This window comes from Ostrinia furnacalis, unplaced genomic scaffold (assembly GCF_004193835.3).
Source record: "Ostrinia furnacalis isolate ACB-3 unplaced genomic scaffold, ASM419383v2 OfSCF3149, whole genome shotgun sequence".
Taxonomy (NCBI): Eukaryota; Metazoa; Arthropoda; class Insecta; order Lepidoptera; family Crambidae; genus Ostrinia; species Ostrinia furnacalis.
This window is the reverse complement of record NW_021133388.1, coordinates 374,764-389,452: the sequence shown is the minus strand read 5'-3', so window position 1 is coordinate 389,452 and position 14,689 is coordinate 374,764. Positions and strand designations below refer to the sequence as shown.

The window sequence follows — 14,689 nt, the reverse complement described above, 5'->3', positions numbered from 1 at the left end:
ATGACCCAATAATGATGCTTTGCATTGGAGGAATGTCGAACCTTAACTTCGAACTCCTCCTATGTTCTTCTGATTAATTTCGTTGCGGGTCCAATGACAGTTTAACTTTTCCCCGGGGCAAACTTGACCTTCACTGGTTGGGTTTTTACTGGCGGTCAAGCTGTAGATCCTGGCTACAAAGGAGTTGCGGCGGTGGGAACGAGAGATGAGAATAGTTCCGGTGTTGTAAACTTCATAGTGGTACCACAGAATAATAATAAGTACTACGTACAGAAGCTTTACTTCGCGAAGGTATTTAAAAAAATGTATGCTCAATGTCACTAACAATATGGTGTAATTTAGCTTGTCTCAAGAGTCAAGCTCCATTTTGTTGACAAACGTCAGTGATCGGTACTACACCAAAGTCATAGGGCTGACTTCGGTAAAATGATGAGTGAGGTGAGTTTTCTTTATTTTTTTCCGTCATACACAAGAATACGCTTGCGTAAGTCAATGCTCGATCGTATGTGAGGCCTTGTCGAATAGTAATCCTGTAGGGTGCCATCGTGCTTGTTTTGTTTTCGATGTAAACTCGCGGAGATGAACAGGCCTGGTGGTACTTACTGGTTCTCCGATATCCTGGCCAGACTGCAGTCGTTCTCGTACCCGCCGCGTTCGTTCTGCATCCCGGTGTGGATGATGCTGCCTGGAGCTACATCCACGTCGTTGGAGCACAGGTATTGGAGAAGGTCCACCACTTCGCGCCCTTTGGACTGAAAGGTTAGGTGTGTAAGGCCGCTTGTAAACATCCATTTTTTGACCGAACAACGGCCCGATTTTTTCACCTGATTTAGCAGTGGTAATATGGTTTATAATGAACGGTGTTTACATGCATCGGACATAGGTCCGGCGAGAATCAACCCATAGTGTATTTTGTTCCTCAGGCCCATACTAACGTGTCAACCGAAGCGCACTGAAATCTATCCCAGGAGTTAAGAGAAAGAAAGAGTTTTGTTTTGAATTACATTACTCGCGACAGAAAAGTGCCATGCAGTTGACGTTATAAGTATAAATAGTTTACATGCTTGCGTAGTACTAAAGATTATTCGCACGTTGAGTACTGATACCGTAGTGGATAATGAGCACATTTCAAACTAACAAAATACAATCAATCGCACGTGACTGGCCTGCGTATGTAGTGGTGCTGTACGTACATTAATTAATATGGGAACAAATAATCGTACTGAGTGGAATGTGTGCGTGCATCACACTCGTCGCTTATTGTTTTTATTTTGATAACTTTGTGTGTGTGAATTTCTAACGCGACACTGGGTTTCAAACTCGGCGCATTGGTTGGCATCTCTCTAAGTCTAGATCTCTATGATACTGACTAACCTGTAAGTCGATCTTGGTGAAGGACGAGTAGTCCGCCAGTCCCACAGCCTCCCTACACGCCCAGTACTCCCTCTGAACAGTGTCGAACCAGTGCGGCTTGCCGAACGTCTTGGTGTACGCTATCTTGAACGGGCGCGGGGATTGGGGCTCGCTCGTCGTGTCTGGTATAAGATAATTGCTTTTAGTTTCTAATTACCGCTTGATACACTTCACTTGGATGTATGTATATACAAGATGGTGGAGAACACAATAGCTCCACATAAAAGATGTCCTCGTGGTCAAAAGATGGGTCTGCAATCGTGAACAAACTGGGCATAGGCGGAAATCGGGTCAAGGCCTCGCTACACCGGTACTTCCTCTATGCTCAAAGAGATGGACATTCGTGGTTATTTTAGTGGGTAGGCCCCGCCCTTCTGGCGGGGAGAGCCCCACACAACTCGTCGCCATGACCACAGCGGCGGTATGCAGTTTAATGCATTTTTTCCACGTAAAAAAAAGAGGACAGGTATAAGTATCTTTTTCAACAGAGGACTGTCATGTTTCGGAAATGAAAGCGTTAACATGTGGGGTACAAGATTTGACCAACGTGTTTTTAGCATACCACTTAAATAAGACGAGTGCTCAGAGCTCAGGATTGGTCATTGGCATTGCAGGAATCCATAGTGGAGGCCTTTGCCTTTGCTGACGTCTTTTATCTGGTCTCCGCTATATTTTTAAATGAAATAAAACGAATGCGGGAAGCGCAGCATTGTCGAAATCCTTAGCGAAGGCTTTTGTCCAGCAATGGAAATTTTTTGCCTGATGGTTTGGATGAGGGCAGCGCAGGATTGCTTATTGTGAAAATCCTTAGTGGAGGGCTTTAACCTGATGGTCTCCACCATATTTTTAATTAAGACGAATACAGAAAGCTAATTAATGATTGCTCATTGTGGAAATCCTAAGAAAAGGTTTTGATCCAGCAGTAAGCATCTTTTACCTGATGGTGTCCACCATATTTGGATTGGTCTTTGTGGAAATCCTTAGCAAATTACCTTTGTCCAGCAGTAGACGTCTTTTACCTGATGGTGTCCACCATATTTGGATTGCTTATTGTAGAAATCCTTAATGGAGGCCTTTGTCTGGCAATGGGCGTCTTTTACCTTATAGTCTCCACCACATTTTAACTGAAATAATATTAATGCCTGCAGTATTGCTTTTTGTGGAAATCCTTAGCGAAGGATTTTGTTCAGCAATAGAAGCTTAGACCGTCGTGTAAACAATGTGTTTAACTCAATTAAAACGAATGCGGGAAGGTCTACCTTTGTCCAGCAGTGGACGTCTTTTACCTGACATTCTCTGCCATTATTTTGAAATTAATTAGGATGGATGCGCCAATCTGGATCCATATGGAAATCCTTAGGTGAGGCCTTTTTACCTGATGGTCGCCACCATATTTTGAACTTAACACAAATGCGAGAAGGCCGGGCCATTGCGGAAATGCATGGGAGACCTTTGTCCAACAGTAGACATCTTTTAACTGATATTTTCCACCATTTTTTTAAATTAATTAGGATGGATCCGCCATGCCGGATCAATGTGGAAATCCTTAGGTGAGGCCTTTTCCAGTAGTGGACGTCTTTTACCTGATGGTCGCTACCATATTTTGAACTAAACACAAATGCGAGAAGGGCCATTGTGGAAATGCAAGGGAGACTTTTGTCCAACAGTGGAAGTTTTTTACCTGATATTATCCGCCATTATTTGAAATTCATTAGGATGGATGCGCCAATCCGGATCCGTGTGGAAATCCTTAGGTGAGGCCTTTTCCAGTAGCGGAAGTCTTTTACCTGATGGTCTCCACCATATTTTTGACTTACTTAATTAAAATGGATGCAGGCAGCGCAGGGTCGACCCAGGAGCTATAGGTTGAAACATACCAAAGTTTTATACGTCTGTCTACTCCAGCGGTTCCCGAATGGTGGTCCGTGGAACCCTGGGGTTCCGTGGAAAGGCCGCAAGGGTTCCGTAAAAAAATTTATCCCACGTTTCGTGACCGACGTTGTTCGCTCGCACCGACTTGTTTACGCACAAGGGAGGGGCAGGACGTGCGGGCGGAGTAGTACGGGGGTTCCGATAGGAAAAGAATAATCAATTAGGGTTTCTTGGCAAAAAAAAATTGGGAAACCCTGGTCTACTCACCTACAGTTTCGAACCAAGTGGGTCTTTCATACCCCATCACTTGGCCGAAGACAGCGCCATTGTCCCTGAGCGTCGGGTAGATCGGGGACAAACGTAGGTTGCGACCGGTCTCGAACTCGGGGAAAGGGTACGGCAGGCCATAGTGGACACCTGCATAACAATACAGTACACTGGACTATAAGATCTATCTTGGCAGTGTTGAGGTTTATATTCAAAAAGTTTATCAGTATTTCTTTTTTGATCATTAAGGTCATAATAATATAGCATGGACATCATTTAAATAACAGCCGTCGTCATAAACACAAACTGTGAAACATGTTAAGTGAATGTATTGATCTATGAAATCTCTATGAGCCTAGGCGCAAACCACCGATTTTTAGTCGGCCGAAAATTGGACCTGATTCTAATTTGTATGAAGAATCAATCCCATACATGCCCATTGCCCATACTGATTAACTGCCCGACTAAACTATCAAAAAATCGGTGGTCTGCGCCTAGCCTTAAATAAGCTCACATTTACTTTCAATTTTAAACTCTGTAAACAACATGGTGAGTACACCTTACAGAAGCTACGTAGTACTCAACTAGTCAAAAGCACCAAAGGGCAAATATAAATCAGGAAAGGGGTGCTCTTTGAGAACATAAAGTAACAAGTCTGATGCCTCTCAAAGGAAACTCAAAACGAGCTTAATGTGTGTATACAATTAATTAACATCACTCAAAGTTCCTTTGATAAAATAACAAAGGGGCGTTTTCTTGACCGGTACATAATGGAAAAGCAAACGAGAAGAACAACTTGACTAAACGAACTTGAGATGTGAAGCACCTCTTAATAAACAATGTTCTCTTGCCACACTTTGTTAATTATGGAAAAATAGTAAACAATACTATAGTCTATCCAATATAGCTTGATTAGAATGACAGCTGCCATCAAAAATAACGACATAACTTTGTAGTAGCGATCAATGAGAGCTAAATATTGGCGGACAAGAAATAATTCACGTCTGACCTACAAACAATATTTTCGACGACAGTGCTTCCAATAAAAATGTTAATTTCGTGTAAATGCAGCGTTAAATTACACCAATAAGTAGTAATTCGAAATTATAAAAATCAAGCTAGAGTATTAACGACGTCTCTACAAGGTTATCTCGAGTTACAAAAATGTTAGTGATGGGACATATCGACAAATGTCATATTAAATTAAAACTAATTTTTTAACATATTTAACTAAATTTTTTTCTAACTAATTTTTTAACATATTTAAGTCAAGTTATACGTTTTTCAAAATGTTCACTATTAAAAACCAAACAACATTTCATTCTTAAATAATCAAACATTGGAAATCAATCACCGGTATTTTTTTGGGTATTCATAGCACCGTTGCTCTAGAAGAGATGCCCACCGCCCTCTAGCGAGAGGAAAAAACCACTGAAGAACACTGATGATAACGACTACGACTTAGGTTGTACACCCTTGACATGAATTTTAAATTTTACTGACTTTAAATTTAAATTATAATTGTCATTTTTATGAATAAAGATATGAAGAAAAATTGGGTGCATTTTTTATATCATTTTTTCGAAAACTTATCGATACATCTATGTGAACCGTACGAAACATACCCAGCACTAGTCACATTCGTTTGATAGCTGTCATTCTAATCAAGCTATATTGGATAGACTATAGTTAAAGTTAAGTTGACCCTGTAATAAGAACAATGAATTTTTCTATTCCTATTCGAAAACATTAACACTAAACTAGTACTTAAGTTTGGTTAGTACTAATGGTTAAATAATGAGTGACGACGCAAAAACGAACGAAGTCCAGTGCGAAGGCAGTCGCTTAACCCCACCCTCCATGGATGCCAGCGATGACGCACATTTCGCAGTTATCTGCAACTTCACACTAGTTGCTTATATTTCGCCCAACGCACGACAGATGGCGCTAACACAAGATAATGGCCTAGAACAGCCTCGTACATAGTAACCCGCTCAAATGTTGCCATACTACCAGAAAGAAACTACCAAACTTTTGGGAATTTCATACTCGCAATAAATTGACCGACATGGCTCAGAAGCCATCTTGGATACCGAACTGTCACACTTTAAAATCACTCCTGAAATCCCAACATGACTGCGCAGCAATTACGCTTTCCATTTTATACGCCGTTTAAAATCTGGCAACACTAACCGATTATACCAAAGTCCGCCGAAAACCGCCGCCATCTTGTTTATGGATGGTCCAAAAAGTTTCGTAAAGCTCCCATCTTTTAACGTAAGTAATTGTAGCACAAAGTGAGTGACGACGCAAAACGAACGAAATCCAGTGCGAAGGCAGTCGCTTATCCCACCCCCTATGGATGCGATCGATGACAGACATCACATATCGCTGTTATGTCCAACTTCACACTACTTCACTTCACTTCACATGCACGAGCCTGGTACATTGTTGTAACCCGGTTCAATGTTGCCACATTACTAGAAAGAAACAACTAAACTTTCAAGAATTTCATACTCGCAACAAATTGGTCGATATGGCTCAGGTTCCATCTTGAATTGCGTCACTCTTTAAAATCACTCTCTGAATTCCCAACATGACTGCGCATCATTTTTTACCCGACTGCGCGAGAAGGAGGGTTATGTTTTGACACCCTGCCGCTTACAACATGGCAACACTAACTGACTATCGATACTGAAAACCGCCGACATCTTGTTGATGGGTTCACAAGTTTCATAAAGCTTCGTATTTATACACTTATTTGGTTTGATATTACACAAAGTAACTAACCTAAACTAGGTACTAAATAACTAAATTTTCAAAAGGATGCGCCACGATGAGAAAGAACTCGTTTTAACATTTTAAAGACAAAAGGTCTTAGTAGCATTCTATAAATACAGCGATCAGTCCGTTACGTACAAAATCAATCACCCTATCTTTAATTAGTGTGATATTTAAAAAGGATAATTTAGCGCGTTACAAAAAAGTACTAAGGTCACCCCTGGATCTGGTTGAACAAAGGGGCCATACTGAACGTATCTGTACATATGAATACGGCTCAAAATGTATACTTTAGAAAAGTAGACGTAGCTATAGGAACTTACCTCTGCCGTTTCTTCAACTTGTTGCTCCGTATAGACATATTGTGCTCTATAAAATAAACTACTTGCGAGCGATCGCCGCCGGTCCGCAGCTCGAAATGGCCGAGATCCTCTCCCAGACACAACACAAAGGACAGGTGCGGGGAAAATCAATACGCATCCCTTCCAATTAGGGTTGCCAGGTGTCCGGCTTACCCGGACATGTTTGGCTTTTTAGGGACTTGTCCGGCCAACAATTCTCTTGTCCGGCCTGTCCGGATTTTGTTAGGCTTTTTATGTGGGTGCCGCGCCAGTCGAACCACACATGCGCGTATCATGATGTTGGGCTACCGATTCGAAACTGATAGTTGCTAGTACTCATGAGCCATGATACTAATTGCACGTGACATGGCAAAAAAAGTCGTGTCCGGCTTTTAGGGTATAATGTCCGGCCAAATTAAGCACCGAGTCCGGCTTCTGTGTTTTTGGACCTGGCAACCCTACTTCCAATTATTGCAGGATGCACTTTACGCAATCGCAACGTCCCGATCTCAGATCATAGAAAGAGAATAGATATGAAGTCGCGCGTAACTACAACGAGAACCAGTGTCCCCACATTTCCCCCACCACAGCTCCCACACACACATTCAACTGTGTAAGGAGATATTGCGTATAAAAAAGTTCATCCCCAATTTTCCACCCTTGGGGGTGAAATATTTTGTTCAAATTCGCATGAAACCACCCTTTTGATAATACCTATTCAACAAAAAAATAATCGTTCAAATTGGTTTATAATCGGCGGAGATATTGCGTATAAAAAAGTTCATCCCCAATTTTCCACCCTTGGGGGTTGTTTTTTTTTATTATAAAATTTAAATGGGACCACCCTTGAGATATTACCTATACGCCGAAAAAAGATTTGTTCAAATCGGTTCATAATTGGCGGAGTTATCGCGTAACAAACATAGAAAAAAAAATTATGTTATTGCACGTTACGACGCATTATCCAACAATATCGGAGAACATTTCCTCAGTACGACTGAATCGCGACTAACCTGGCGTCGCGGGCGATGTTCGTTTCTGGGCATATCGCGGAGACACGCGCCACGCCCCCGTTTCACATCTATTCCCTTCTATGATCTGAGGTCCCGATCGTTGTAATAAACACATGCATAAATCTAGGTTATCGAGTGTGCGCAATGAGGATCATTTCGATTTTTAGCTGTGAATGCAGATTTATAGGGCTAAGAAATCCTTAATACACAGTGCAAAAATTTTTGTTCTACGACAAAAATTGACGAAGTTATGGCCAAATTACTAAAAAAGTTCACTGACCGCCCGGCGCGGGGACGATGACGTCATTATATCCGATCCGAACGCTGCCGGCGTACTGCGTGGATAGAAAATATTTTTTTCTAGCCAAATTATCAGTTTTAGAGAAAAACTTGTAATGACATTTATTCATCAGAATAAAGTAAGCTATCTGGGCATGACTTCCCCCTCGGCCAGAAGTTGGGTATGATTTATTATTTTTTAATTTATTTATTTTTTAATTATGATTAATTAAGTATTATTATGTTCAATACAAACAATCATTAAGTTACACTCACCCCAACCGCGTCTCCGCATTGCATCGAATCCTATGAAAATGTGGTTTTTGGACATAGCAATACTTATTTTTCACAATTTTTATTTTTAAAAATTAATGGCCGATAGGTAGAATGTAGAATAGTTATTTTGAAGAATAAATGTTATTAAAAGTTTTTTTCTAAAACTGATAGTTTAGCCGGAAAAAAATATTTTCCATCCCATTAGTACGCCGGCTGCGCTCGATTCGGATATAATGACGTCACGCGGCCTTGCGTACGTTGACTTTTAGCGGCAAAAACGGCCTATGTTTATTACTTAATATCTTCGTAAGTAATAGTCCGATTTGGATAATTCAAAAAGATATATCTTTCTTATGTCTTAAAGATTAACGTAGATACTAGTTTTATTGAATTTTCTACAACAGTACTGATCCTCATTGGCCGAATCCATAACTAGGTACAGGAGTAGCGAAAACTGCTCGACAACATCGTCAGCCATCTTGGTTAGATTTTGATAAAAACTTCATTATTTTTAAAAGCTGAAACCGGACATGATCTTAGTAAAACATCTTTATAATGCTTCTATGCCTCTTATATTACACATATTACCACACTAGCGGCCGCCCGCGACTTCGTACGCGTGGATTCCGTTTTACCCCCTTAAGGGTTGAATTTTGTATAATCCCGTCTTAGTGAGCGCCTACGTTCTAAATCTAAAAGGAACCCCCATGCCAAATTTGAGACTTCTAGCACTTGTAGTTTCTGAGATTTCGTGATGTGTGAGTCAGACTATCAGTGACCTTTCGCTTTTATAGATATAGGTTTCGTGGGTTCTACCACTTCACTGAACACAAAACGCTTGGCTTTGTTAGTCCCGAGAGTAACGAACTGTCTTTATTGTGAAAAGATAGCGATCTAGATCATTAGAAATAGATGTAAGCGGGATTGAATTGAGCATGTCACTTTATTTTTTCCAAATATTACAACACTTTTACAAGATAAACATGGTGTTCAACACTCATAAAAAGGGTAATAACAACTCTCCGTATTTTTTCGTTCGTTCGTTCGTTCGTTTTAGCCGAAGTATTTTTTATTTTTGATGAAATGTAGAGGAATGTGTGTGCTTTTAGGATTTTATCATTTATAATAATAAATTTTAAAAAATCTACTTTCCTGGGTGGTTTTGAACCTACGATATTTCGCTTTCTGGGCTGCTGCTCTAAGGCACTGAACTGCGGAAACGTTGGTTAACCTGTTGTAAATTTTTGGCCAGATTTTCCGCTGTAAGGAAGCGTTCTTATTTCCTCAATGTGGATAGTAACTTCAAAATAGTGCGATGTTGTAACAAAACTTGTCACCTTGTATCCACGGTCGATTTAAATTTGAAACATGTTTTTTTCTGCTTTTTCCTAGATATCAGGAAACTGCTTGAATATAACACGGAAATGAAAAACTTATACAAATTATTTTCTCTTTCTGCAATCAGGATGCTCGTGAGAATTCTAGCACTGAAATAAGTACACAAAAACATGGTCCTGCAATAAAAATACTGCTGCTGTAGTCTAAGAGAAGAGGCACTAGGTCCAACTGTGTAGCCCTTCACGATTTTCCTGGAATGTTACTTATTGTTGGTATAGGGGCAGCTATATCCGCAGCACTTACCTGGCACCTCCTTGACTCGGTCTCTGATGAACCGCTTGTTATGTAGCCTCAAGAACTTGTTGATTACCAGGCTCGCACATGTCGTAATTCGTGTAACCCTTTATTTTCTGTTAGGAGTGTTACTTAGACTAAGGACGCTATATGCACAGCACTTAACGGTTTAAGAACTTTATTTCTCAAAAGAATTAACAATCATTCACTTCCTCCTCCTGAAACAGACCTGGGAGACTAAAATAGAAATACGTGTCTTAAAACGACATTTAAGACTGAGTTACATTATGTACTCACGGCTAAACGAAAATGGAAATGCAATTGAAATGGAACGCGAAAGTTTAAAATCTTTTATAAATTACCTGGCACCTCCTTAACCCGGTCTCTGAGGAATCGCTTGTTGTTGTGAAGGCCCAGGAACCGGTTGACGTCTAACTCGTACATGTCGTACTTCGTGTAGCCCTTTCTATCAAGAGCGACATGTACTTCATAAAGCACTTCACGGTCTGTCAAAAGTGTTACTTAGTCCAGAAGCAAAACTTACCTGGCACCTCCTTAACCCGGTCTCTGAGGAATCGCTTGTTGTTGTGGAGACCCAGGAACCGGTTGATGTCCAGCTCGTGTATATCATACTTCATGTAGCCCGTTCTATCAAAAGCGACATGTACTTCATAAAGCACTTCACGGTCTGTCAAAAGTGTTACTTAGTCTAGAAGCAAAACTTACCTGGCACCTCCTTAACCCGGTCTCTGAGGAATCGCTTGTTGTTGTGGAGACCCAGGAACCGGTTGATGTCTAACTCGTACATGTCGTACTTCGTGTAGCCGTCGACTATCTCGTCCACGGTCGCTTCCGCCACGCCGCCGGCGGCTGAAATGCCGACCGTCTTCATTCCGGCGGCGATGTGGTAGTTGAACATCTGAGTGAAGAACAAACACCTTCGTAATATCGACTAGGGCAACTAAACCTAAATTACATTCTACAGATGTGAATCAGTGAATGCCCCTTCAGGAATATTTTCGGCCAGCAAAGGTACTACACAAAGTACAAATTACGTTTTTAATGTGTTCAACCAGTCACATAATTTCAAAATGAGAGAGTAATAGACATAGTACTGAATAAATACACGGCTGTGATTTCGCTACCATAAAGATTTTTAAGTAGAAATAAACCATGTACACAGAAACTGCCAGAAATGAAGCGCTAAGTGTACGCCTTACTTATATTAAAAATATTTATGTACATTAATAAACACACTTATTAATTAAATATATCTTATCCAAAACAGTGAATTGATGATTTATTTACTTAGCAAGTACAAGCAATGACTGCCAGCTTGATCTACAATTAACATCATCAAAACCGTTAACAGTTTTTTGTAAGCTACTCGGGCCAGTTTTACCAGTTATATAAAATGACAGATTGTAAAAGTTTGCTGCTGTGTAGCAAATAAGTTTTGCTGATCAGTGCCTTCATGAAACGAAAAATTGTAATTTATCTAACAGATAAGTTCGTAATAGGTAATCAGTAATATCAGGGTCTTTATCAGCAAATGGTGAAACCGGCCCTTACCCTTATTACATAGTGATGCTGCGGCCTCATTAATCTTCTTTCTTCGGCGGCAAGTATCCGCACAACGTCCGATGACACGAATTTAGCCAATATTGACGCCAAATCCGTGAAATCAAACGCTGCGAGGATATTGTGGCCCAAGATCTTGAGTCTTCTTAATTCTTCTTCCAACAGTGAACATATTCTTCCATGAATTTCCTTCTGCCCGTCGAGTTCTATTGCGTATTGTGTATTCTTTTCTATTATCTTCTTTTTGACTTCCATCAGAAATTAATATCTGCTCGTCGGTTTCTTCGATATAATTTTCCTTCAAATTCGTGGATTTGACAACCCGTTAGCCGTGGGCCCTGTGTGCAGGCGGATCACGGGGCACACAGCTAACAACTAGCACATGCAATGTGAATATACATATTTCGCCTACCCGTGCCAAAGACTTAACTCACAGTTTCAATTCGTCAAGTCTTCCACACCGCAGATACTTTTTGTGAAGCAAAATTTTGCAATATGATAACTATAAGATTTGTAGCTGCGTTAATTTTCGACTTCTTCTCGACTCTACCACGACAGAATAAACCCAGATGGCAGTATTATACAGTCAGCGTCAAATAATTCGTGACAGCACAACCTTATTCCAATTGTAACAAAGACGTGTTGCGATCTTTTTGGCTACTTTGGGTGTCACGAACCGTTTGACGCTGACTGTACAAACTACAAATAACTTTTTCTGGATGACGTCCACTAACGTCTGGACACGATGCTCCACAAAAAGCAACTGCGTCTTGGATGCACCAGAACAAATAAAGTAACTTGGTAGGAATATCAATGATCCAGCAAACGAGGTGTTTCCGAACCAAATTGAGCCACGACCAAGTCAATCATAATCTACGACTAATCATTATACGAGAATGGACCTAAAGACTAGTACGTAAGATAGATTCATCCCGTCGGATGTTCAATCTCGGATTCGCTCACATGAGAACTAGGGCAGTAATTGTCTATTTGCAACTGCCTGACAAGTAGCACAGGGACTCCGGTAAACGGCGATCAGTAAAGCTGCAGGACATCTCAAGGGTTAAATCCTCAACATACAACAACGAAAATTATCAAATTGTACCATACGTATTAATAATAACACAGAAACCAGTAATGCAATTTTATTTTACTATGCTTAAAACCTAAAAGCATTCTAATAAGCGTGGTGATAACCCGCAATTTAACACGTCATACAAATTTTAGGCAATTAACAGAACTGTTCATCAAGATTCTGTTTGTATAATCTATTCTATGGCTAATAAATAACTTATTGAACATCTTAAAATACAGTTCAATTATTATTACACATTCATTATAACTTTATTGGTTATCAAACTGGCAGTTTAGGCTCGCTATTCTAACTAGGTGGTGCTTGAGAGGTATGTTTTGGCAGTTTTTATAAAGATCAAAGTGGCGTTTACCTGTGTCAAAAAATATTCTAAGGCTCCAGTAATAAAGTTAGCTAACTACTCTGTCACTACCTAATCTATGACTATTTTATTGGCAGTTTTTTTTAAAGATCAAAGTACCAAACCTCTGATATTTTCTCGCTCGAGTAATCAAAGTATTAAGTGTGTACATAATGAAGGTCTATACTCTATAGTTAGTCCAGTCATTATAGTAAGTTCACCTCGGAATTCGAGATACCCAGCTGTAAGTCTGTAAATACGTGTATATTGACACCCTAAAAGTTGTCTCAAAACCTACATATGGTAGGGTGTAAGCAACTATTAAATTTCAAGGTCAACGGTCACAAAAATCGGTTTTTTGCGCTTTTTTTAGAAATATCTCATTTCCTGTGGGTTTTTTGCTATTTGTATTTATTATCAATATTGTAGAATACTAAATTCTCTACAAATTTTGTTTAAAAACTTTTTTTATACGGTGAACCGTTTTCGAGATAGAGGGCGGAGAGCGCGCGGTCACTGCATCACTTCAGGTCTACTTAAGCGGTTTAGATTTTTCATACAAAAGGATTTTCCCGCTAATTCCTGTGGGAATTTCGGGAATTCCTTGTTGTAACTAAGCTTTGAGTTTACTAAGGTACCTACATGCCAAATTTCAAGCGTCTAACTTCCGTTAAGCGTTTAGATTTTTCATACAAAAGGATTTTCCCGCTAATTCCTGTTCCCGTGGGAATTCCTAAGTAAACTATAACCTGCCCAGGTGTATGAAGAATAATTGTACCAAGTTTCGTTAAAATCCGTCGAGTAGTTTTTGTTTCTATAAGGAACATACAGACGGACAGACAGACAGACAAAAATTTTACTGATTGCATTTTTGGCATCAGTATCGATCACTAATCACCCCCTGATAGTTATTTTGAAAATATATTTCATGTATAGAATTCTGTCCGTCTGTATGTTCCTTATAGAAACAAAAACTACTCGACGGATTTTAACGAAACTTGGTACAATTATTCTTCATACACCTGGGCAGGTTATAGTATACTTAGGAATTCCCACGGGAACAGGAATTAGCGGGAAAATCCTTTTGTATGAAAAATCTAAACGCTTAACGGAAGTTAGACGCTTGAAATTTGGCATGTAGGTACCTTAGTAAACTCAAAGCTTAGTTACAACAAGGAATTCCCGAAATTCCCACAGGAATTAGCGGGAAAATCCTTTTGTATGAAAAATCTAAACCGCTTAAGTAGACCTGAAGTGATGCAGTGACCGCGCGCTCTCCGCCCTCTATCTCGAAAACGGTTCACCGTATAAAAAAAGTTTTTAAACAAAATTTGTAGAGAATTTAGTATTCTACAATATTGATAATAAATACAAATAGCAAAAAACCCATAGGAAATGAGATATTTCCAAAAAAAGCGCAAAAAACCGACTTTTGTGACCTTTGACCTTAAAATTTAATAGTTGCTTACACCCTACCATATGTAGGTTTTGAGACAACTTTTAGGGTGTCAATATACAAGTATTTACAGACTTACAGCTGGGTATCTCTAATTCCGAGATTCTTACCTAATTTAAGCTTAAATGACTGGACTAAGTGTGTTATGCAGTTAGAGCTTGAAGCTGTCGACACTAGCTTCTTCATGTATGACGGTCTTACTCTGTATAGATCGTTTCATCCAGGAAGACGCGCCCCACCAATTTTTTTTCGAGGGAAGCGCGGGGAGCAGGGAGTTTGATCCGAGCAATCCGAGCGTCATTATTGTAGTGTGCGTGTACACCCATTGATAATTTAGCGCGTACC

The 14,689-nt window shown here is 39.9% G+C and overlaps 1 protein-coding gene across 7 annotated transcripts in view; it reads right to left on the bottom strand.

Moving 5' to 3' along the window:
• The window catches only part of LOC114357420 (pyruvate dehydrogenase phosphatase regulatory subunit, mitochondrial), a 36,630-nt gene that overhangs the window by 6,571 nt on the left and 15,370 nt on the right, over nucleotides 1–14,689 (bottom strand). For 4 of the 7 annotated variants that reach the window (XM_028311020.1, XM_028311016.1, XM_028311015.1 and 1 more), the window contains 5 exons: nucleotides 10,652–10,793; nucleotides 10,237–10,287; nucleotides 3,553–3,702; nucleotides 1,375–1,535; nucleotides 604–752 (listed from right to left, as the gene is read on the bottom strand). In XM_028311020.1, the coding sequence (XP_028166821.1) occupies nucleotides 604–752; nucleotides 1,375–1,535; nucleotides 3,553–3,702; nucleotides 10,237–10,287; nucleotides 10,652–10,793 (653 nt within the window). Of the gene's footprint in view, nucleotides 1–603; nucleotides 753–1,374; nucleotides 1,536–3,552; nucleotides 3,703–10,236; nucleotides 10,288–10,600; nucleotides 10,794–14,689 lie in introns of all 7 variants that reach the window. The other 3 variants (XM_028311018.1, XM_028311017.1, XM_028311022.1) reach the window with 1 other exon arrangement.